Below are 26,018 nucleotides of genomic sequence, written 5' to 3' on the forward strand. Positions count from 1 at the left end.
AAAAAACAAAAAAAGGGCCTCCTGCCTTTTACTGGTACTGATCCAGGAATGCATTTTTGGGTAGAAGCACATACAGCTTTATAAAAACAAAATAAAAGGTAGCTCCCTTAGGTCATCTGGTGCCGGCTTTCTTTGCTATTTTCTCTGGTTTCAGCTCTCTCTGGTTTTACTCAGAAACACTCTGATAAGTGAGGACAGTGAGCAATCCAGATGTAACTACGTGACTGCAATCTGTGAGCAAACAGGGCTTTAGGCTAGGACAGGCATGAAAATAAGCCCTCACTTGAAGCATGAAAGAAGTGGAGATGGGGCTGGGAAAATTAATAGACACTGTCCTCTCTACTTCTCAGTATATCAACAGTTCTGGACAGATGCTTGAATTCTCCTAGCAGATGGGAAGAAAAGGCAGAGCTATAGAGAGAAGTGGATCTGAGAGTAAGCAGAGCTGGAGGCTGCACAAATGATAAAGCTTAACCGCTGGCTACTGAGTAAGGTTTACACGTGAAACTGGAGCCTCACAGTCACCCCTCATCCTGGACTGGAATTAATTCACTTGCAAGCCACTTGCATCCTCCACCACGGAGATTTATTGTGGTACCAAAGGCCCTTATTAAGACAGGTCTTCTGGGAAGACCCATCAACAAACATAAAAATGATCATCCCTTTAACCCAGTGATCTCAGTTCTGAAAGTAATACCCAAGGGGATGGTTGAAACAGGGGAAGGAAGGTACTTGGGTAAAGATCAATGTTGGTTAAATGAAACAAAAAGATGCTTATAGCCACTTCATTACTAATAGTGAAATAAATAATGCAGCCAGTCAACAACCGAGGAAGTATCTAACGATGATGTATGTTAATCTGATAACTATTGGGCAGCAATTAAAAATAACTGAGCTGTTTCTGAAACATTAAATGAAAGGAGGAAAAAACCCCCAAATGGTATGTTGACATTGATCACACATTCCATAAATACCTGTGCAGATCATAGAGAGATATAAAGCCTTATCTTTTTATGCTAACGGTGGTTTTTGAAGAGAAGACAGTAAAACACGGGTCCCCTACAAAGACAGCAGCACTGTTCTTACACACACTTGTGACCTGGGAGACCTGGGCTGGGTGCAGGGCCCATTCTTGTTTTCTGGTTCTCATAAACAACACTCAACAACCTTGACTGTATGTGGAGAGGAACCGCCACAGGAAACCCCTCCACGGCGCAGGGTGAGGGAGAATGAGGGATCGAGTCTCTAAAGCTACTTCCCACTTTCGAGTTCAGAGAGACTTAATCCTGATAATAATCAAATAGAAATAGAACACAATGTAACCCAGGAAAAATGCTTAAAACCAGGCAAAACTGCCACAAAGCAGGTGAGTTTTCAGAGTTAGGGAGAATGATGCAGTTAGAAATGTAGTAGAGAAAAGAAGCTGTTTAAACTGAGGGTGAAAAAGAGTATTTCAAACCACTCCCATTACTGGACACACACACATTTACTAGGTGTAAATATATAAACACAGCCCAGGACTAATAAACACAGGAACAGATTAATACTGGGCCTGGGTGACAGGTTTTCACTAAAACACCTGGCTTCATTTGATTGCTTTAACTTTCCAGTTTTCCTAGATCTCCCCAAAACCCCCACTCCGACTCATCCCTCATACACACTCTTTAAACATTAAGCTAGATGTCCACAACCTCTCCTAGGCAAAATGACTCACCTAGACAGTTGGCAACGGCAAGTGGGAGGACTACGGGAGTCTCATTTTTGCTCCCAGGTCAACAAATTATTTTCAATGATCGTTACCTTAGCCATGTAGTTTTTTAAAAGAACTGCTTGACATATAACTTAGTTCAATTTACTGGCTGAAAGAAACTAAATACGGTGTGGCTACTCTGTTGCGTTAACTGTAAAGACCAGTACCCACCCTCATTCCAAATTCTAAATTCTACTGCCTCCTCTGTATGTCACAACAAGGTTAGCTGAAAACCACCCCGTAGGCTGCACTATGGCTTTAAGAAAAAATAAATTACACAAGTCTTTGGCAAATGTATGGCTATACATAGCAGCAATCTCATGTATATGGATTTGAAGTTTCTCCTTTGGGAATTTTGCAAGCAAACAAAATGATTTATTTAGCCAATTCAAATGAACTGTATCAAAACACACAAAAGGCCTGGAGAAAAGATTAAAATGAAAAAAATAATTCAAAGCAATTTCTGATCCAGAACATTTCACTTAGCTCTACAAAATCATGAATAAGGTGTGGTCATGTTTACTGACAAGGGGTTTTACCACTTCTTGCTCCCAAGTTAAACACAGCCATAAGAATATCTTGAATGTTTCATGTACACCTGGAAAAAACTGTTTGTCAATCCTTTAGTTACTACTACTGAGAGGATGATGTGTAGTCAGACTCTAGAGCTTGTAAAAATAGATCATTTAGAATTGTACTGTGCAGTACAGTATTATAAGACATGTCTTTTGAGCATCAGAAATGACATTAAAATGAATAAGGGACTAAATTAATTTAAATTTAAAACTTGGTACCTGATTGTTATTTGCAAACTTTTAAACATGGCAAAAGATGTTTGGAACAGCTCCGGCATGTGAATCTACTTTTTCAATTGACATTTTATGAAGTCTAAATACAGATCAAGTGTCTATGATGAAAATTTATATAAGCAGATACACAGTGGATTTTGAAGACTTGGTGTGAAATATAAAATATATCATTAATATTTTTGTATATTGATTAAATGTGGAAATAATATTTTGAATATACTGAAGTATATACTAAAACTAATTTCACTTTTTAAATGTGATTCCTTGAAAATTGAAAATGAAACAATGGTTTACATCATATTTCTTTTGGGCAGTGCTGTTTTAGAGTGTGGATCTGAAGTCTAAGACCTCTAATGCCATCTGTTGGATACACTTGTACAAATCAGGCCTGTGAACAACAGTAAAACAAATTGTATTAACATCTGAAGAACTCTGGATCTGAAATAGAAGAGAATGTAACAACTGGGCTCACAAAAGACTAAATGTCTGCTGTTAAAAGTGGTTTGGAAATAGGTTTATACAGTCTTTGAAATCCTAGGGAAAATCTTAGTCTTTAGTTGACAGTGATGATGAGCCACTATGCACAGACTGCTTCACTACCCACCCTAGGTGTTCTGGGAGACAAAAGGTTATTTGGTGGCCTCTTTCATGACCATTGGCTCCATACTCATGGGTGTAGTGTTGCCTGACTAGTCTTCCTGTTTGTCCCTTTTTCACAATTTGCCTCTAGTTCTTCTGCTCTACCTTATAAACGCATCTTCTTTCCACCTTCCTCAGATTTGTCTGTTTGCTTTCCTTATTTCCCTTTGATTCTAGGCCGTCTCAGAATTTTATTTTTTTAATATTCCATTTTTCTGGCTCCTTTCTTGTCCTACAAGCTGTTTTAGTTGGTTTTGTAGTTAGAGTTCTCACATTTAAATCTTGATCCACTTTGAATTGCTCTTATACGTGGTGTGAGCTATGGGTCCAAATTCATTATTTTGCATGTGGATATTTATCCCAGAATCCTGTTGAAAAAACGATTCTTTCTATATTGGATGGTTTGGCACCACTGTCAAAAACCAATTGACCATAGATGTATGGATTTATTTCTAGACTCTCAACTTTATTCCATTGATCTATATGTTTATACTTACATCAGTACCATACTGTTTTGATTCCTATAGCTTTTTAGTAAGCCTTGAATTAAGTGTGAGATCTCCAACTTTGTTCTTTTGCAAGATTATTTTGGATATTATAGGTCCCTTGCAATTTCATGTGAATCTTAGGATCAGCTTGTCAATTTCTATTTAAAAAAGCAGCCAGATCAGTTGGTTTTAATGTGTATTTGTTAAAAGAGGTATTTGCCTGAGTAGGCTGACAAAATGACCATAAATAAGTCTGGCAGCTTTGTCCGATATGGAGTTTAGAGTCTAAACTTTCTAGAATTTGGGATTTGATTTTGGAGCAACAAGACTAAGAGCAGAGGGTTTTAGAGAAAGCATAAGCCTGGAACAAACCTGAGCCAAAACAAACTACATTTAAGCCCAGATCTGCCATTTAGATGTCACCTGGGATTACTTGCCGATCCTCTCTGCACTACAGTTTGCAATCTGTAATGAGAACAGGGGCACCCTCACCAACACCAATGTGCTGTGGAAATGGAAAACATGTTTATTACAAAGCTCAGGAGAAGGTGGACTCCTTTGGGCATGTGGAAGATCTGCTCTAGCACATTCATACAGGACTCACTGGCATGGTAGGGTGGCCCTATGAACCCTGTGTGCCTGGTGGCCAACTCTGACTGTTTGCAGCTGTAAAGAGGACACTGAGGTGTAGGAGACCGAGGACGGGGACAATACCCAGGCACAGGTAGCCCTTCTGGTGCTCTGCTCACTCACCCATTGTTAGAAAAGATGAAGGGACCTACCTGCCCCTCACTCTAACCCAAATCTATCCCAATCAAGTTTCTGAGAGAGTGATGAAGGCCTACAGTGGGAATAACAGGGAGGCAGGTGAACTGGAAAATCCTTTACAGTTAGGGAGCATCTCACTCTCTAACCAGACGCAACAGCTCCCGCATGTACCCCAGTCATTAACACATACTTACTGAATGCCCACTATGCACAGGTGATGATAATCACTTAGGATGGGATGACAATAAAAGTTAGTGACTTCAACTTCCACTTTTCTGGATTACAAAGTTCTCCCCCCGGTCTTCCTATCATTTATGTTTTAGTCCACCAGCTTCAGGGTCCTCTTAGAGATTAGATCACTTGGCCTTTCATACAGTATCCCCTCATTTGCCACTGTTTGACAGACAAAAGTTATTCCTGAGAGATGCTCCATCAATGGATCTAGAAGCTGAATCCTTGGAAAAAAGACATCTATGTGCTAGTATTTGCAAAAGGAAAGGAATGGAACCCTCAAATCTCAGTAAGTCATGGGAGTGGGTGTAAAAGAGACAGGATAGTAAACTCCTTGGTGTGAAATATTACAGAATATTTCTACTTTATCACAGCTTACACGTAAATCCAGATGAATATGTCTCTTCCATACCAATTAGAACGAAATGAACAGCCAAGTGGCTACAGATTTCCCACAGTGCCATTCACGTTCTTCCTTGCTAACAAATCCCACCCGTGTCTTCTATGGAAAGGACAGGAAGATAAAGTTACAATCCAGTCCCTAAAGTCATTTTCCCCGCCCTGGGAGAGGAAGGCACACCATTGATAGTATGGACCCAAGTCAGAATGTTTTCTAGTTCATGTCACTTGTTTATAATATGATATCATATCATCCAGAGTTTCGAAAGTGACCGTGGTAGTTTGTGGCGGATTGTTGGGGGCAGGAGTGGATGATGTATGTGAACAGCTGGGGTCATGGCTCTGGCCAGGGTACTGCCCTGGGTCATTCTGTGTAGGTGCAGACCTGCTCCAGGTCTGGCTACTGAAAGAACCCGTTTTCTTTTGACCCACAAAGTAATCCGATGGTGGTGCAAACTCAGGATCTCTCTCTGCCCAGAGATCTGACTGCCTCTTCGACCAGTACCCGAAGGAAAATTCTAGTGAAAACAAAAAAGAGTATTATTAGAACAGATTATTGAATCAGCTGAATTTTTACTGTTATTACTTTTCAGTCACTGTATGTATTTCTCAAAAGCCACCTCAAATTCTCTGGATAACAAGGATAGCAATAACAAAGCTATAATATAAAGTATAAGGAAGCAGAAGGGCAAAGGTTTGAGGAAGGCTCTGGAGACACTGTCAAAAAGGTACTAAATCTACATTTGAGAGAGAAATACAGAAAAATTAAACACTCAAGTTGCTTGTGTGACATGATGCTGTAGGTCTTCAGAGCAAACACAAATGTTGTTCTTTGAATTTTAGAAGACACAAGAAAACTATCCAAATCTAAGTAGGTATTTCATCTCTATTTCTAACAGCCACACTCACCTATTTGCATATCTTTTATTTTAGTATTGGACCTCCTCAGTTCAAACAGTATGAGCTAATGTAGTGCTAACACGATCTCTTTCAAAAAAGGCATAAAACACAGCCTTCTTCGAAGAGAAGTTGCTGTGGACTCTACAGGGTATTTACAGAAAATTCTGCGTAACTGAATGGAACATATGTAAATCCAAGTTAAGACACTGACATGCAGAACATTTCAACTGAACATAAAATAAAAGAGACCACTAAAAATCTCAAACAGAATACATTAAAATATCAAACCATCATGAGATTTTAAAAGCGTTTCCTGAGAAACGGCATTCCACAGTTGCAAAACCACGTGAGGGCGGCGCGAATTTCAGAAAACTTTCTTCTAAAAAGAAAACTCATCCTTTTGACATGGTGCCTTGTGAATCCTTGTCTTTTGTAAACACTCTTTCTAGTGCTTCTGCTTGTAGACAGCTACTGTCTGGGTACTGAGAGGAAACAAGTTCAAAGAGGGTCTAGAGAATTCCTTAAGTCTCAAAGACCTCTAAGACTCACCAGAATCACACTAGGATGAGGAGCTCAGAAAAACCTCTCGTGCAGGGCCCTTTGCTATAAAGGTTTCTACACCTTGGAGCCCAGCCCCCTTACCTTTTCCTCTGTCCCACTCCCGGACATGTGGCACTCCGGGCCTGGTATCCTTCCTCTCCTGAACGATGACTTCTACTTTGCTGCTCTGAGTGGAAACATGTGGAGTTGGCACGGCCTCTGGTTCTGGCGGCAAAGGCCCGATAACACCTCCATCTATTTTTTGCAAGGGAGTAAGATTTCATTATAATAAAATTTAAAGCTACTTAAAAGTGTTTTTAAATAAAATACGCTATCCTGAGAGTAGAAGTAATAATCAGTATTTACTGAGCGCCTGTCATGTCCCAGGCAGTGGGCTAAGTACTCTGTATACAATAGTTCATTTAATTCTGTAACAACCCTAGTAAGGTCAGTATTGGTATCCCCAATTTATCTCCATTTTATAAATGAGGAAAATTAAGTTCAGAAATGCTGCACAGGTGGAGAGTTATAAGAGCCAGGACTCAAATCCAAATTGGATGGATTTCAAAATCTCTGTGTTACTCCAGACCAATTACTGAAGTATCAGAAACCCCTTAATTACTCAAATAAAGAAAGGGACTCAGACAAAGCAAGGGAATTTAGTGTCATGAAGAAGAACTACAGCTGGCAACAGGCTACAGGCTATTCATTTTGACCATGTTTTAAAAGAAAATGGATTTTTTAAAAACACTATGGTGGTGTTTTACATCTGTGAAAATGACAAATATTCAGGAGTAAAAATATGCAAAGTTTAACATGTTACAGGGAGACAGCATTTACATAAAACTAAACTGTTGATTTTCCAATTCATAAGTATTTCTGGTCTCCTTTCAAAGCTAAACTGAAATTGTGTTTAGAACTAGAAAATGGCCCATGGCTTAGCATAAGGCTTGTGAAGGCTGGAAAGGCTTCTATATGCCCCTAACGCCCACACATCCTATTTTCCTTTTGGGACCAGAATGCCTGTTTCAATTGGAAACATAGCACCTTGCTAGAGAGGCTATTCCCCAGCCTCCCCTGTAGTGGGTGCTGCACCACAGACTTCGTTCTGGCCAGTGGGATGTAAATGCATAGGCTGTGTGTGACTCCTGACTCACATTCCTAAAAAGGAAGCTGGTTTCCTTTCCCACTCTTTCCTCCTTCCCCAGGCTGGATCATAAACAGGTGCTGGGGAGCAAGCTTTGACTGTGCAGGTGAGGGGAACCCTCTAGGGGATGGCAGAAAGAGCAAGACAGGAGGAAGCTTGGGACTGCGTGGTCATCTGGGGCAGAGCTACTTACTACCTGCCTGGACACTTAACACCTCTGAAGTGTTAGAGAGAGAAGACTTCCCTCATGTTTGAGGCAGTCTATGTAGGGGTCTCTTTGTTATGGTAATTTAGCCTAAACTGGCATTACCCATACAGTGAACTAGTTTGACCACAACACTTAACTGTGTTTCCTAGTGTTTTAACAGTCCTTTGGTAAGCTGTCCACACTCACGTTTGTAAATTCTTTATTTCATTATCTGACTCTGTGAATGTATTGTTTTCTTTAAAATAAATTAATATATAATAACCAACAAAAACTGTGACCACAGCAAAAAAAAATTAGGTTTAAAACAACTAAACCAAGTCTCAGTTACTGAACTGTTCTGTTCTATGAAGTGAAACAATGTACTATTAATTACCTTAACTATAACCTAAAAAGACTCCTTGGAGTGTCACTCCGCATCGCTTTTGTCATAAAAACTGCTCGCTCCTGACAGTACCTCAAGGGTGCTTGCTTAGAGAATAAAACTAAATGGCTAATTTCTGTATTGTAATTACCAAGACATTACTGAGATATTAATTGAATTAAAATTTTTCCCTTTGAAGTTTAGAAACATGAGCCATGACATACCTCTATTTTCTTCCTCTGCTCCGTTTTCTTTTGTTTTCATCTTTTTTTGTCGGAGTTTGGCAAGTCTTGCTTCTAATATAGCCTTTCGCTTTTCCTTTACGTTTTCTCGTTTTGTTCTCTGATCCGTTGTCTGAAAAGAACAGAAAATTATTTAAGCCAAATGCATATTTCTATTTAAAAGGATGAAATGATTGTTATTCTAAAAATAGACTAGTTGATTTTCATGCCACCTTTAAGAAGCTATCCTGGAAATCTTCAAAATTAAGACCCATGAAGTATTCTCATGCAAGCTCTCTGATGTTTTCTGAAGTTTATATGAGTTTACAGAGCATCCCGGAAGGCTTAAAAAAACCAACCAGTTCTGTTCTACTCCTTAGTCCCTTACATAACTTCCTATTTTCTCACCCCCGCCACTCCAATCGTACCATAGTTAAAACCAAATTTAAGACATCAAAGTTATAATGGTAACTTCTGAGCAGCAATAATCTTAAAGTCTGAAACATCAAAATAATACAGCAATTTATGAAACCTATAATTGTATTCTGAATATCAATTTAAATTTCTAATTAACTTATCAGATTTTTTTTGCAGTATGGTCCAAAAAGAAACCATCTGCTCAAATCCTTCTTAACATAAACTCTGAATTTAAATTGTACCTGTTCACGCAGCATCTCTAAAGTTTTCATTTGCTTGTTTCTTAACTCTTTATCTCGGGCAAAGGCAAAATATCCAACACCAAGTTGCCGGGCCTCTGAAATAAGTCAAAAATAAGTTAAAATTATTCAAAACATTATAAATTACACTAAAACCAAATATCCTACAAGAAACTTGGCAAAAAGAAATACAGTGATACTTGGTACAAGTTTTTTTTTTTTTTTTTAAGACAGCTAAGCAAAAAACAAAATAAGTTAGAAAGTTTTTTCATCCTGTTTGCAAAGTGATAAACCTAACAAAATTCATTAGTTTTCAGTCTTAGGCTGTTTCTACTTCTCTTGGGGAACAAACCCTCTATTAGGAAGATGTTCCCAATATGAATATTTTTTAGGCTATGAAGTGAACAAAAGGGATATTTTCCATTTCCAAAGTAGAATCTTTCTTTCTATGTAAGAATTGCTGCTTTATGATTACTTTATGCTTGCATTAGTTCAAGATAAAAAAATGATTTAAAAGCTGTAAGATGATTATACCATTTTCACGAATGTCTTCATAATGTATGGGCCCCATTGGCCTTTTCAGGGCCTCCCTTTCTTCTTCCTCCCATTGCTGGCGTTGAAGTTCTTTTCTCATGTCTTCAGATAGTAAGGTTTTTTCATTAGCAGGACTAACAAAACTAGTAGGAGAATAAAGCAAAAACTGTCTTTAGACAAGAGCTGTGAGTCAATAATGCTCTGGTTCAGTCAGCTGGATCACAGATAAGTAACTCTAGTGAATAAAGATGACAATTCCCTATAGAGTTTTCTGATCCACCATACCACTGGGAAATTGCAAAAACAGTTTTCACCTTTATTCAATCAAGCAGCTAACTTATTACATTAGCGTAATGGAATCTTGACCCCACTCAAGACAAACCACTTTCCTCCCTACCCAGGTCATGGGCTGAATAGAGGGAGGCAGCCCAGGCAGGGAGGACACCATCTCTAGATGGTTTCCCATGCAGGCCAAGGAAGTCGCATAACGCTGTGGCTGGGCCAGTGCCTCATGTGCTGTCAGACAGCTCAGGGCTTCTGCACTTGTTCCTTTGTTCAGGCCCACCGGAACCTGGAGGACTTGGAGAAGGTGGACCTTCTCCCAACACAATCCACACAAAAGCTGCACTTAGTGAGGTTGATTTTTTTCCCTGGCATGTTTTAGTAAGTTATTTCTTAGGTGTGTCTTAGGCCACACGGCGGGGGTGGGGGGGGGAATCTAGCTATAAGGCCCTTCCTTACTTCGAAATGCAAAAAAGTAAAAAGAAAAAGTTAAGCCAACTTCCTCCCTGGTCACACTTGCTGTGGTATAACCAAGTGTATATTCTTAAACACCTTTATCCACAGGAGTTTGTTGGTTTGGTTTAGGCTTATGCAAAATTCGTTACTCTGTAATTAGACATCCTTCCAAGTACAGGCATACCTCACTCTATTGTGCTTTATCTACCTTATTGCACTTCACAGATATTTTGTTTGTTTGCTTTTTTTTTTTTTTAATTGAAGATCTGTGACAAACAAGCACTGAGCAAGCCTATTGGTGTCATTTTTCCAACAGGCTCAGATGGTTGGTACTCTTTGGCAATAAACTATTTTTTAATTGTGTACATTGCTTTTTTCAGACATAATGCAATTTCACACTTACTGGACTACGGTATAGTGTAAACATAACTTTTATATGCACTGAGAAATCAAAACCAAAAAATTCGTGAGACTCATTTTACTGTAATATTCACTTTATTGCAGCAATCTGGAACCGAACCCACAAGATCTCCGTACTATGCTTGTAAATAAATATAGCTCAAACTCATTCCTTTTAGTAGTTACACAATATAAATCATCCATTCAGGTTGTGCCCTGAGTGTGGATTAGGTGTGCATGTGTATGCCAACCATGATAAAAAGTGCTTCAGCAAATATTCTTATACATAAAAAAAGATCTCCTTACTGGAGCACCAAAGATAATTACAGCCTTGCCCACAAAACTATCCCTGTGTCTGCATTTCGAACATGGGGAGAACTTTGCATATAACACACTACTTACAGCCTTCCCTGGAGATTTTTATCCATCTCCAGCAGATGTGGCAAATCCTTTTTCATGCAGCGCCGGGATCGCCCTAAAGAATCCACATAATCCACCCTGAAATAAAAGTGAAAAGCTGTGAAGGTGGCTTTGTAAATGATATATGATTCCTTAAGTTAGGGAGTTAGTGTACTGTAAAAGAAAAAATTAATGTAGGCCTCACTACCAAGGCAGCCTCTCAATCTGAGAGACCACTACCACTGATATGAACACACTTTTTAAAGTTAAAAGTTGACATACAATAAATACATTGTGCTCTTTACTAAATCTTAGTTTTAGGAAAATTGAACATAACTGATCATGTATATCTGATTTCAAAAATAAATACCCATACAGACATATGCTGCAACATCTCAGAACTTATGTTGTTTAGACAAATCTAAATATTTTATTGGCATTGTAAAAACTTTGTTTTGTACCAGACTCAATTTATTTCCTCAGTTCTCCCAAATCCGACATTTTATTCTTTCTTTTATTTCTTCTAATTGGTCTAATTCTTCCCAATGAATCGGAAATTTATTTCTTATTATAAGCCATGGTATTTGGGGGATGCTTTTTAAGTAGGAGGGAAGCCAAGAGACACACTTTTTGTACCACAAAAGTACCTCACCAGCAGGCCAGTCTGTTATCTTTTTACCCTTAGTTCCTCTTTCCTAATCTTGCCCAAACTAGCTAGGGAAGCCAGGAAGACAGCAAAGTAAATGAAATACTTTCACTTCTCACAACAGGAAATAGGGACAGATTTTCATGGAAAACATTTCATTTACATTCTGATACAACAGATTTTTTATTTTTTTTAATTATGGGCAAGGAATTTCCCACAGCATTTGGTAGGGTGCTAAAAACAGAGAAAGGGGTGAGTATTACTGGTGGACCAATTCAAGGTCAGATTTCCATGTATATGACTGTACTTTTGTTAGTAATTTCTTTCCTCTCACACACGCTGATTCCAATTGTCGGCCCATGATTTAAAAACAGAATGGGAATCTATCACTATAGTCCCAAAGCTGATTACCACAAGAAATAAAACCTCCAACTGAAGGAAGCAATTTTTCTTCTTTTTCTTAAAAAAAAATGAATAGCGAAAGAAAACCATCTAGCCAGATGGTCTGAGTTATTTACAATATCTTTGCAGAAAGATCTTCTACCACCTGGAATTTAGCTACCAAAAGATTTTAAAAGCAGTTAACAATTTTGGAGCCTAATTTTAAAACAAAAAGTTTCAGAATTGCTTGCAATGTGTCTTCCTTCACCATAAGGTGGCATGTAACACCTTCGATTGCCCTCCAAACTTTTCAAATTACTGACGAATTGCTTGTAATCTTACAAGCATTAATAAGAGAAAAAAAAGGATATTAAACTTTTCAAAGGAGATAAAATTTCTGCTATGAAAAGCAATCATAGACTATTCTGTTTCTAGAGAAGGCCTCCAAAACATACAGATCCCATAAAAACAGCAGTGGCAAGACTACAGTCAGCCAACTGCTCTATATAATCAGCAATTACTGAACAAGTGCTCAGGGAAACAATTACTTGAAGCACCAGAGTAACATAAGAGGGCTCAGTCATGCCACCTTTAAAGGGCTCTGGGAGAAGTTAAGGTGCACGCTTACTAGCAACAGCAGGCAGGATATTAAAAGTACCAAAAGTTTGCCTCAAATCTCTTCCTGTTAATGAGGCCAGTTATGTATTAATAAAGAAAAGGTAAGACCCAAAGGAGAAGAAAGTATTCAAGTGCTACCAGGGTTGAGACGAGGGAGAAATCACTTAGAATGAAGCGGCATTGCTAGAAGAGACTGTATTGTATGTGCTTCTCTTTCGGTAGTTTATAGTAAGCACACAGCAAGTTAACCTACCCCAAATATAAGTTTTTAGAAAGTAGGTAAGAAGACACCTGTTCTGCCCCAATGCAAATGCTTTCTCTAGACACCATTGGTAATATGAAGATGCTGTTCTTTGTGCTCCACAGTAGTTGGGTCTGCTCTCTTCAGCTCATAAACAACTCCTGCTCAAAGGGCTCAAGGCTGACAAAAGTCAGCTAATGCTGCAAACAATCCTAAGCAGTTCTTGACAAAGACCCCACAATGAGGAGGATAGTTGAGCCTTGAAGGGAAGATGGGTGGGCTCTGCACAGGCAGGAGGGTGGGCAGGCAGAGTTATTCCCAGGACATTTTCAAAACATCGGTGCATCTCTACCCAATTTTAAGTATTTATAAACACGTTTCTAAACAACATTTTAAGTAGAGAAAATCATTAGAATGCATTCTGGTCTCTTATTGACACATTGGTCTCTTCATAAGTTAAAGACTACTTTGGTTTCCCCACCATTCACCTACGTGTAGGTGAAATTCAAAATAATTTCAGTAATAAATATTTACAAAATGCCTGCTTATACTCCACAGACACCAGTTTCTTGGGTATCTTAGTCAGTCTTACTTCTTGTAGGGAGTTTAAGGCAAACAATCAGAGAAAGTAGGCATTGCCATCCCTGCTTCATAGGTGAAGAAATTGGGCGGGCCTCAGAAAGGTAAGGAACTTGATCAAGGTCACATCCCCAAGGAAAGGCAGAGCTAGTGCTGTCTAGGTCCAAGGTTTATGTGTCTACGCTGCCAAAAAAATGTCACAGCCAGAGTAGGGCTTAATGGGAACACATATCGCCAACTACCTAGACAATGATTCTACGATGTCTGAATAAGGACATGGGTAAGGCAGCAGCTCTAGTAACAAGGGAACATACTTCTGCTTAAACAACTCCTTCACATCAATGAAAGAGGCAGATGAATGCCTCCTGCACCTGGCACAATGCCTGGAACATGTCAAGAGCTCAGTCTTCATTTGTAATGATTTCTTCGTTGGCACTACTGTTTCTACACCTGTAAATCCAACCTTACTTAAAATGGAGTCTTAAAAGAAAGAAAACTGAGGAAGAATAAAGAGGAATTGTTTGATAACAACCAAAGTCATTGTCAAAAAGTAAACGCCAAGTCTGATGATGTTAATATGATCAAATCACATAATATCACCAACCATTCTTCACTGGGGTCCTGCGGGGGAGGTATATCTTTTTCAGAAAGATTTTCTTCATCCTCATCTCCTTCTTCTGCCTTTCTAGAATCTCTACTGGCACCAAGCGCCTCCACTTCTTTGTGTCTGTCTATGATTTTCTGTGTGAAATCCACAAGGTACATATCTTCCACTTCTTCATCTAGGATATAAAAATCAATTGTCAGATTCTTGATATCGATGAAGAAAAGCACACGTGGAATTTATATGAAGCAGTCACATGAATCTCTGGGTGCCTCCGTGCCCCTTACAGTTCACTGGCTGACGTCTCCATCCCCAGAACACTTACAAACACACAGAGCCACCTCAGGACCTGATAGGGAAGCTGTAAATAGGCTATCATAAACATACAGAAAAACATGCAAAAATTCTTTAAAAAGTCTGCAGTTTTCTGCTGCCTTGTCAATATCCTAAGTAATACTGTCTCAGAATGTAATTTTAAGATAAAACCATTTAATTTCAAAAGACTCATACAGCCAATTATATAATCTAGAAGAACTACCTTTCCCACGTCATCAAAGTAGGACAATAGACCTTGTTGTTATAGGTGATACACCTCTCTAATCTGGTGGGCTGTAGTACTTAATCCTAATTATATTGTTGTGGTATAATAAATATTTTAAGGGTCATAATATGGGTAAAAGAAGTAACTTGAATTCTTTTCAATCCAACAAACATCGCTTTTAGGCAAGACATGGTGCCAAGATCTGGAGGACATTCAGAGATGTGTAAGATGCTATCTGCCCTCAGGGATTATAACCTACTTGAGCTGAAACATACGCTTTAAGTTAAACAGCAATCCATAACTTGAATTTAACTCAGGATATTTGATGTATGTGCAAATAATATTTACATGAAGTTTCACTATGTGGGATTTAAGATACAGTCACTTGAGACTTTTTCTTTGAGATGGAACATATATTAGGTTCTCTATTATCTGGTGCTGGTGTTACCCACTGTACAGTGGAGAAAAACTGAATGTCTAAAACTTAATTTGCCCAAACATGTTAGCCCAATATGCCTATCGGGAGGTAGGCCTGTAGTTTAGACAGAACCAAATCTCTACATCTACAGTCACACTCCTTTGGACTCGATTTCTGTATAAACAAGTAAAGTTTGACTCTAAAGAGAAAAGGCTTGAATTTTTTTTAATAAAGGTTTTCTCAGACAGTTGCTTTTAAAGCCACAAAATACCTCAAATGGGAAAGAGATGTGCTTTCCTAGAGCTGAGTTACAAGACCACATAAAAGTTAGGCCTCCTGGTTGTGGGCCGCCCCCCACTGCTTCTTCAAGAAAAAAGCAAAGCCTCTCTCTCCCCATGGTCCCTAGCTTCGAGAGTGCCTGACTCCCATGCTGGGCTTCCTGTCATACAGGAAACTGCCCCTGCTGTCAGGGAAGAAGGAGCTGGGTGGGGGTTCGGCCTGCCTCTCTCCTGCTGCCCTTCTGCCCCCTTTCCCAGCTCCTTGGGCCCAGCTGCACTAGTCTGCCTGGCCAACTCTGCCCTCTCCGCTGTCTGCTGATCTGCTCTCATCACTCTCCCCTGTAGAATTCCTTTTTCCAGCTCTCTAAAGCCCTTAAGACTCTATTAGAGACCCTCTTCTCCCTAAAGACTTCCACATATGCCTTTGGTAATGAAATATGCACTGCTTTATAAAAGCTCTTCTACTGTTGTCTAACTGTAGGTTCGATTTCCGTTTCTGAGGGTTATAAGAAAAGGGGGATCTTTTTTTTTTTTTTTAAACTTTAAAAGCAATTATAAGCATATCACAGGAAAAATAGAAAATAGAGAAAAACAGGGAAATAGAAAACTTAACTCTAGCACCCTGATATAATTCCTTTAGTTTTTTAACGCAGATGTAATGGTTCATAATTGTAGCCTATTTAGACCTAGTTTCCTAACTCTGCTTTGTTCTGTGCCACTTCCCTTCACTGATGACAAGCCCGCTGAGGGCAGAGGCAGAAGATCTGGCCTATACTGTACTTGCTTGTCCCCTCACAGCACCTAACATGTTCCTGCACTGGGTAATTGGAAAATTATTGATTTTCTTGTCTCTGGCACAGAAAGTAATCAATCTGATTTGTTAAAGTTCTCTCTATTATTATAGTTATTAATGAACAACAAAAGACCATAGGGCTGTATGAATTACAGAAAAGTGCAAATAAACAATTGTTATTTACCTATAAAGTCTCCTTTAGTCATTTTTTCATATAATTTAGCTTTTTCTTCCAATTTCTCCCTGTAAGAAAACAAGACAAGTATTAGATATGTCTTCTAACTGCCACCTTAGTAAGGCTGCCCTACCCTCAGCTTCACTGCTGCAACTTGCCCAAGAGGCCCAGCCTAATGATGAGGCGGCCGTAACTAGAGCTGACCACGCCAGCCTGAGGAAACCCTAAAACCCAGCCACATCTCTTTGCCAACTAACTGCAAGCCCATGTTTCTCTAAATTTGTGACTGTATCTCAGGGCCTAAAACAATACCTGGCACATAGTAGGTGCTCAATCATTAATTCATTTGATAAATAAATAAATGAAGATTCTAACTTAATTTAAATACCAGATATAATTTAATATCAAAAAGAGAGAGCAATGTCTAAACAAAAACATTTTCAATTTGCAACCTTCCAAGCAGGTCACCAAATTCAATGCAAACAACTTGCATTGTTTTTGTACGAGGGTCCCTGGTCGTCCATGGCTTATTAGGCTTCTCTAAGGGAACTAGAGATCAACTTCTTCTAAGCCTGTTAAAAATGTATTAATACCAGTTTTCACAGAACTAGAATAATATATTCATGACACACAGCTAATAAAAAACAAACATCAACGTGGTATTTCAATATAGCAGCCTCTCTGTTAATGTTAATTCTGGTGACATTAATTTTCAGTGGGGAGAAACTAATAAGATGGCTAGCAATTTTCTATTTTAGAAATACTTAATGATGGCAAAGAGCCCCAAAGAAGTCACCTGAGCTTTTATGAAGAACCATACTTAATCTTAATGGAAATTTTCATTTCTAACAGCATTGTGAAGCAGTAAAGTTACTTGGTCACAGGGCTGTGTACTTTAGAACAAGTTACTTAACCTCTCGCATCCCTCAATTCCCGCATCATAATAGATGGAAAGAAACAGCACTGCCTCTAAAGGTTGTAATGAAGATTAATTAGATAACACACGTAAACCATCAGTGTGTCATCTTTATCTTCATCATCTGTCATTCAGCAAGTATTGACTGTATGCCTCCTCTGTGCCAAGCACTGTTTAAGTGCTGAGGACTCAGCAGTGAACAAGACAGTCCCAGCTTTTATTGAGTTTACATTCTAGATGGGGAAGAAAAACAATAAATAAATCACTGAAAAAAAGATTTTAGACAATGAGAAGTGCTGTGAAAGGAAGGACATAAAAGCAGGGCTTCACTGAAACTTTTTATGCATTAATGGAGTGTTCAGTGAACCAGCTTAGTCATATAGACTTCTAAGAGGTTAAGCTGCTCTATTTCAGAGGGGACTTAATGTAACAAACTATGTTATTGTAGAATCTTATTGTCTTAGTGAAAATAAAACTTTAAAAAATTTAAAAAACAAAACACAACTGTCAGGACAGAGTAACTGGGCAGAACACTATGTCAGGTAGGATATGTATAGGGGAAAACTTTGTAAAGGCGACATTTGAACTTAGCCTACATAACTAGAAGCAGCCAATCATGGGAGGATCTAGGAGGAGAAAACAAGTCAGGCAGAGGAAAGATGAAGTGAAAATGAGCTTGATATGATCAAGGAAAGGTCAGCATGGTAGAGGGTGCTGAGCAAAGGAGAGAGTGTTACAAAATAAAGATAGAAAAACAGGCAGGGACAAGAGTGCATGAAACAGTAAGTCTGGATACAGTGTAATAGAAAAAAAAGACTTTTAAGGTGGCAGAAAGAAAATATAAATGAATAATGGAGATTGAGGAAAATGTCAAAGAAATTGCCACTGGATTTAGTGGATGACAAAGTCACCGGTGACTTTAAAGAACAATTTCTTCAGTCAAGTAAGGAAGGTGGAAATCAGAGAGCGAAAGTATGGAACACTAATCTGGAACCCACTATGTACTAGATACTATGTATCTCCCAAAAGGCTTCATGAACTAAACACTAACTACTTCACTTCACAGATAAGGAAAGTGTCTTAATGGATAAATAACTTGCCAAAGGCCTTACACCCTCATGGAACTGTCTCTGTACTGAGCTCTGGAGAGAATGCAGAAGTCCTGTATATCATGGATAGACTTGACTCCTTATAAGCATAGTGAAACCAAAGTAGTACATAAATAAAAAGTTACCAGATAGAAAAATCACATTAAAGTGCCAAGGAAAACTCTGTTATGGAGTAAACAATAAAAGAGTATTTCCATAGCTAACATCATACGCAACAGTGAAAAGGTGAAAGTTTTTCTCTGAGATTAGGAACAAGACACGGATACCCATCCTTGCCACTTTTACTCAACACAATATTGAAGGCCAGAACAATTAGGCAAGAAAAAGAAATGAAAGGCATCCCAATCAGAAAGGAATAAGTAAAGAACTGTCTCTATTTGCAGATGACATCATATATGTAGAAAACCCTAGAGAGTCTAACAATAAACTGTTGAATAAACAAATTCAATAAAATTGCAAGATATAAAATCAATATACGAAATCTGATACATTTTTATATACTAATAACAAACTCCCAGAAATAGAAATTGAGAAAACAATTCCGTTTACAACTGCATCAAAAAGAAAAAACACATAGAAATAAATTTTAAAGAGGCAGTGAAAGATCTATACACTGTAAACTATAAGATACATGAAAGAAAGAAGACACTAATAAATGAAAAGGTATTCCATACTTATGGATTGGAAGATTGGAAAAATTAATTTTTTTTTTAAGGCAAGGCAAACCTTGGTTGACCTCACAGATTGCAAGGACCTTGTCGGCTTACAATCCCTTATTTTTTTATTTTCTACACCTACAGCACCAGGTCTTCCTAGGTGGTTTCCCATGTAAGTGTCAGGCCCACCCTGCTTAGCTTCTGAGATCAGACGAGATCGAGTTTGTTCAGGCCAGTAGCATGGCCATAGATGGAAAAATTAATATTGTTAAAATGTCCATACTACCCAAAGCAATCTAAAGATTCAATGTAATCCCTGTCAGGATTCCAATGGTATTTTTCATAGAAATAGAACAAACAATCCTAAAATTTGTATGGAACCAAAAAAGACTCTAAATAGCCAAAGCAATCTTGAAAAACAAAGCTAAAGGCATCACACTCCCTGATTTCAAACTATATTACAAACTATAATAATCAAAACAGTATGGAATTGGCATAAAAACACACACACAGGTCAATGGAACAGAACTGAGAGCCTAGAAATAAACCCATGCATATATGTCAATTAATTTGTGAAAAGGAGCCAAGAATATACAATGAGGAAAGGAAAGTCTCTTTAATAAATGGTGTTGGGGAAACTGAACAGCCACATGCAAAAGAATGAAACTAGATCACTCTCTAACACCATACACAAAAACTAACTCAAAATGGATTAAAGACATGAATGGAAGAGCTGAAACTATAAAACTCCTAGAAGAAAACATAGGTGGTAAGTTCCTTGACGTCGGTCTTGGCAATAATTTTTTGGATTTGACACCAAAAGCAAAGGCAACAACAGCAAAAATAAGTGGGACTACATCTACCTGGAAAGCTTCTGCACAGCAAAAGAAACCATCAACAAAATGAAAAAGCAATCAACCAAATGGGAGAAAATATTTGCAAATCACATATCTGAGAAGCAGTTAATATGCAAGATACAAAGAACTCATACAACTTATTAGCAAAAAAAAAAAAAAAAAAAAAAAAAAAAAAAAAAAAAAAAAACCAAACAAGTCAATTAAAAAATTAGCAGAGGATCTGAATAGACATTTTTGCAAAGACATACAGATGGCTAACAGGTATGTGAAAATGTGCTCAACATCACTAATCACCAGGAAAATGCAAATCAAAGCCACAGTAAGATATCGCCTCATACCTGTTAGAATGACTATCATCAAAAAGACAAGAAATAACAAGTGTTGGTGAGGATATGGAGCAAGGGGACCCCTTGGGTACTGTTGGTGGGAATGTAAACTGGTATAACCACTATGGAAAACAGTATGGAAGTTCCTCAAACAATTAAAAATAGAACTACTATATGATCCAGCAATTCCACTTCTGGGTACTTATCCAAAGAATATGAAAACACCAACTTGAAAAGATTTATGCACTGCCAAGTTCACTGCAGCATTATTTACAATAAGCCAAGACATGGAAGCAACCTAAGTGTCCACTGATGAATGGATAGAGAAAATGTGACATGCACACAGTGGAATGCTATTCAGCCATAAAAAAAAGAATGAAATCTTTCTATTTGTGACAACATGGATGGTGAGGGAATTATGCTAAGTGAATTAAGTCAGACAGAAAGAAAGATACCATATGATCTCACTTACATGTGAAATCTAAAACGAAAACAAAATAAGTTCATAGATACAATAGATATAGAGAACAGACTGGTGGTTGCCAGAATCAGGGGGTGAGAGGTGGGAGAAATAGGTGAGGAGGCTCAAAAGGTACAAACTTCCAATTATAAGAGAAAATAATTGGGGATATAATGTACAGCATGGTGACTACAGTTAATAATACTGTTTATATATTTAAAAGTTGCTAAAAAAGTAAATCTTAAAAGTTCCTATCACAAGAAAATGCAATAACTCATAAGTGGCAAGACTCATCAGTGATTGCGCAACTACTGTGTGGAAATAAGTTTGTGAACAAGATAGTCACAGAGTCTCACAGTTTCCCCCCTTCATTATTATTATTTACAAACAGGGAAGGGTAACTTTATGGTGGAAAAATCTAGAAGACCTACCTTAACCAAGGGATCAAACTTATTATCAAACTGACATTATGACCCTCACAATGTGACTCAATGGGAAAGACATATTACCACTTAGATGGTGTTCTTATCGAAAACAGTTAGTGGCTAATCAGATTGTGGGACCTTGTAGAAACAACTGGGGTGAACAACAAAAAGGGAATTGTTTTAAATTAAAAGACACTAAAGAGATATGACAAATGCAATGTGTAATCTTGATTGAATCCTGTATTAAATAAAACAATTTTAAAGAACATAACTGTATTAGGATAATATGGACCATATAATAGATAATACTATTTTATAAGTGTTAAATTTTAGGAGTATGACAACAGTGTTGTGGCTATGTAGAAAAATGTCCTTGTTCTTAGAAGATACACGCCAAGATATTTACAGGTAAAGTATCGTGATGTTTAATGAAGTTTCTTTACACATATGAGCCTGCACACATAGGAGAAGTGGGAGGGGGAGAGGGAGGGAGAAGGAAGAGAGGGGAGGGAGAGAGGGGGCAAATGTGGAAAGATATTTGTCATCGTAAGTGAAGAGTATTAGAATGTCCTTTGTACTCTTCTTTCAATTATTCTGTTAATTTAAAGTTTTTCATGTTAAAAAGGTTGGGGAAAAAATTTAGTTTCTAAATGCTAATGTCATACCACCTAGCTCAGAACCACACTCCCATGGGGACACTTAAATATCTGTTGATAGATAATCTTAGTTCCCAAAAGAGGCTCAAATTGGGACTCTTATCTTTTAAACAGAGGCTAAGTCTTTTCTTCTTTTAAGACAAGTACATCTGCAAATTATATTATTTTTAGAGTATATTTTATATTGACAAAGTATTTGGCTAGAAGGATGATAAAAATTAAAACTAAATCAAAAAAGAGTAAAAGTTGAACTTTCATTTCTATGCTTAAGGCCTCAGCAGTAACTACATTTATCAGCGTTCAACTTTACCTTGCTTTGTCTAAAGTCTTCTGTTCCTCAATCTTCTGTTCGGCATCCTTCTCGGCTCGGTTTGAAACTCCTGCATTCTGTTTGCTCCAGATACTTGGTTTCTGGAGGATCATTTAAAAAGACAAAACAATACCACCAAATATGACTGCAAAATATCTCTACTTGTACATCAGAAGAAAAGAAGTGACCATTAGATCTATGAATCAACAGAGATAACTAGATATTCTACCAGCCAACTTACGTCCTGCAAATAAGAGTACATGGCAAAGCTGGAACTGAAAAAAAAAAAAGCCCTCAACTGGATAAAGAATTTCTTTATACAACTGCATAAGATTACTTCTCTTTTATCTCCTGAATGATTATAACTTAATTCAATATGCTAGTGAAAATGTATACATTGCAGAGAATTAGTAATATAAATAGTAGAAATACTACCTGTAAAATTGGAAAACCATTCATAACTCTTAAAGACCTTGACATTTTTTTGCTATATTTCTATATTATCTGTTTGTTTGGATTTGGAGTTAAAAAATCTATGTAATTAGATAATCTTCTATGAGAATGCAACAAACTACTAATTAATAGCATGTACTTTTCCAAAGTGCTAAAAAATTAGAGCATTAAAATGTGCTTTTAAATAATATTACTAATTTCTATTTTAATATTTAAGAAATGTAGATGTTCAAACACAAAACAGAGATTTTTCCTTAATATTTATAGGTAAGCAGACACCATGGACACTTTCTAAAAACCTGAGTATGATATAACTCTCCATGTTTGGAATCAATGGAAACAATTAGATCTTATTTTTACCTTATTAGTTAATTTTGGTTTTCCCAAAACTCCAGAATCTTTTAGAAGTTTTTCTTGTTTGAATTCTTCTTGTTTTCGGAAGAGTTCGGCCTTAAGGTCTACCAACTAGAATAAAAGCAATAAACAAACAAAAAAACATTTAATTCTATGAGGGACTGGATTTCCGAGCTACTGTAATTCTCAAAGCCAGATTTCAAGTTTCTATAAAGGGACAAAAATGGATACAAATTTAAAAGTTTACATGTAGAATCCAGTACAAAACAAAACCAAGTCATATTTCATCCAGCTCTGTTAAAAATGTATTTCTACTCTAACTTGCAATATTCAAAGGCTTTCCTCTGGGCAAAGGATGAGTGATAAAGCAAAGTAAATGAAGTCTACATCTTTTAGATCCAAATTCAACTAATATTAAACACCTTTCTGACTGGCACCGTATCTGGCTTTTTCATAAGGCATAACCATATTTAATTATCACAATGTATTATTTCTATGGGAAAATATCTATGTGAGTGGCACATAACACTGGAGAGTAGGATACAAACATGAATTAGATATAGTCGTGCTTCATGTGGGGGCCACGACCTAATAAGATAACTAATGGTACCAGAAAGAAGTAATTAAGGCTTTAAGAGTGGAAGAAAGTAGCATAAAAGTTCAGGTAAGGAAACATTTCCTCCCAGAGTGGTAAGAAGCAGCTTCAAGCTGAACCTTAAAAGACAGGCAGATTTCAACAGCCAGAAATAAAGTGGACTGAATGAACGGTAAGAATGGTTCCCAATTTGTTTTAGTATGTTTTAGAAACTCTAGTTTAACTCAATCACGGGGTTCAAGAACAGGAAAGACCAGGGCAAAGGAAACAGGACAACTGAGTGAATGCCCAGGCCTAGCCCTCGACTGTATCAGTCACCACTGTTTACTCTGCGGGGGAAAAAAATATGACAGTTGATTCTCTTTAAGGATTGAGAACTGCGTATTATACACATGGTCATTTGTCAATTTTAACTTATAAAGCCCAGTATTATGGACTAACTTTTAAGGGAAATCAAAATGACTGAGTTCAATGATTTCTATTCTGGAAGAAATCAATTTAAAAAGCAGCCTTAGCAGGAGTTTCAATAATGCAAAGGGCAGCTCATCCCAGGACCTTTTATTCTAAATTTTAAAAAATAAATGTAAAACTTTCACCTTCTCTTCCAACTTTCTTAATCACATTAGTTTTCCAGCCACATTTTCCTATTCTACAACTACTTTTGAATTTTAAAAGATGCTCAGAAAATTTTCAGTTCCCAGATGGCCTTCCTATTTAATATCATTGCTAATTTTAACCTGTTGGGATAGGATAACTTTAATATTTATAGTTTTTTGGTTCCTAATCCTCAAACATCATAACGAATACCAATTTTCAGTATTACACGAGGAAAAAGGGCTCAAATATTGGGATACTTAGATGTTTTCCTTTATACTCCCCTTACATCCTAATACTCGGCAGTAAATTTAAGATTAAATCAAAGGTTAGGCAATTTGTTCTGATGTAATGGAAAGGGCAACACACCTTTGGAGTCAACCAGAATGAGTGAGCCAGTTCTATCACTAAGAATTCTGTGTGTAAGCTGTAAAAAGCCACTTAGTCTTTTTGGACATGAATTTCATCAACCATAAAACGGGGACATTACTAGCACTACCTCCTAAAGCTGTTGGGAGGCGTCAATGAAATAGTGCATATAAAGTGCCGGCACAAATAGGTACTCTTCTTCCTAGAAGTACCTAACTTTTAAAAAGCCGCTTACACCCTACCCTGCCAGACCCTATAGCTCCCAAGCACCGCATCCTATGGCTGCATTAACAACTCTTTAGTTCCTAGTCGGGGACGCTGGGCACTCTCGGATCCTGAGGACTAGGTCACATTCTCTAATGTTCTGGGAGGACCTTCCTGGTCTCTGGATTGTAGGAAAACCAGGAAGGGGAATGTGTAGGCAAAGCAAGCACAGGCCGAGATTCCTCTCCGACCGTAAGGGAGACAGGCTGGCACGGAGGCCTGGCTCGGCTGCCGCAAAGAGAGGCCAGGAGACACCTAACCGGGAAAAGACCAGGTTCAGGTTCGTGACGGACCGGCAAAGCCCGGTCCGGGTTCCTGTTTGAGGGGAGGCCAGGTCTCGGACTCCGAATTAAGAAACAAGCTAGATCGAAATCGAGATTCTTGTCAGGTGGGTGCAGGGAGAACTCACCGAGGAGGCCGTAACTTCCAAAGGTTTCTTTCTCCGGTCCATGGTCGCTCCAGAGTGCCCCGGCCCAAACAGAATCCTTCAAGGTATCCCGCATAACTCATACGCCTTCCTTTGGCGTAACCGGAAGTATCTTTATGATAATGACGCTAAGTTTGCGACGCTTGCGCCATCTTGAGATGGTCATTTGTGGTGCAGAAGCGTCCACCACCATTTTGGGGAGGTCATCGGTTCCTTCGCTTGAAACTAACTGCTACGGCCATTTTGAAGAGGGCGGAAAATGAAAATGCCTGGTGTTTGGCACCATCTTTAGAAGGTCGCAATCGCTTTCAGTAATAGATGCCATATTGAGTGGGACAGATTTTGTGTGGCTATTGCGCCATCTTGGGGAGGGAGAAAAGTACTCACACATCTTCATAGTGAAAAGAAACGTGAAGTAGAACTGGAAATATTTAAATACCATTTGAAGACCTGCTGTATACCAGGCACTGTTTGATAATTGTCATACGTTGATTTATTTAATTCTCACAAGTCATATGAAATAAGGATTATTATATTAATCTTAATAAAGATAACCATAATAACAGCTAACATCAATATAGTACTTTTATGTGCCAGCAATTATGTGTCACTTTACATAATTCGGCTTGTGAGAATAAGAACTCCAGAAGCCATCTTCCTCAGTTAGAATTGCTCCTTCACCACTTATTGGCTCTGTGACTGTGGGAAAATTATTTAATTTTTCTGTGCCTCATTTTCCTAATGGGAATAAAACAGTATTTATTTCATGTGGTTTAATGAGGACAA

At 38.0% G+C, this 26,018-nt stretch overlaps 1 protein-coding gene across 1 annotated transcript; it reads right to left on the reverse strand.

Annotated features, from left to right (window-relative positions):
* Nucleotides 1–2,103: 2,103 nt before the first annotated feature.
* Nucleotides 2,104–25,333, reverse strand: CCDC174 (coiled-coil domain containing 174). Its single transcript, XM_016122068.2, has 11 exons — nt 25,215–25,333; nt 22,990–23,094; nt 22,177–22,277; nt 16,471–16,529; nt 14,257–14,434; nt 11,191–11,286; nt 9,652–9,794; nt 9,121–9,215; nt 8,465–8,594; nt 6,627–6,779; nt 2,104–5,602 (listed from the first exon to the last, which is right to left on the reverse strand). Exons 1-11 carry the CDS (start codon nt 25,254–25,256, stop codon nt 5,304–5,306), a joined length of 1,401 nt encoding a protein of 466 aa, XP_015977554.2. The 5' UTR covers nt 25,257–25,333; the 3' UTR covers nt 2,104–5,303.
* Nucleotides 25,334–26,018: the final 685 nt, after the last annotated feature.

Source organism: Rousettus aegyptiacus, unplaced genomic scaffold (genome assembly GCF_014176215.1).
Source record: "Rousettus aegyptiacus isolate mRouAeg1 unplaced genomic scaffold, mRouAeg1.p scaffold_m13_p_4, whole genome shotgun sequence".
NCBI lineage: Eukaryota > Metazoa > Chordata > Mammalia > Chiroptera > Pteropodidae > Rousettus > Rousettus aegyptiacus.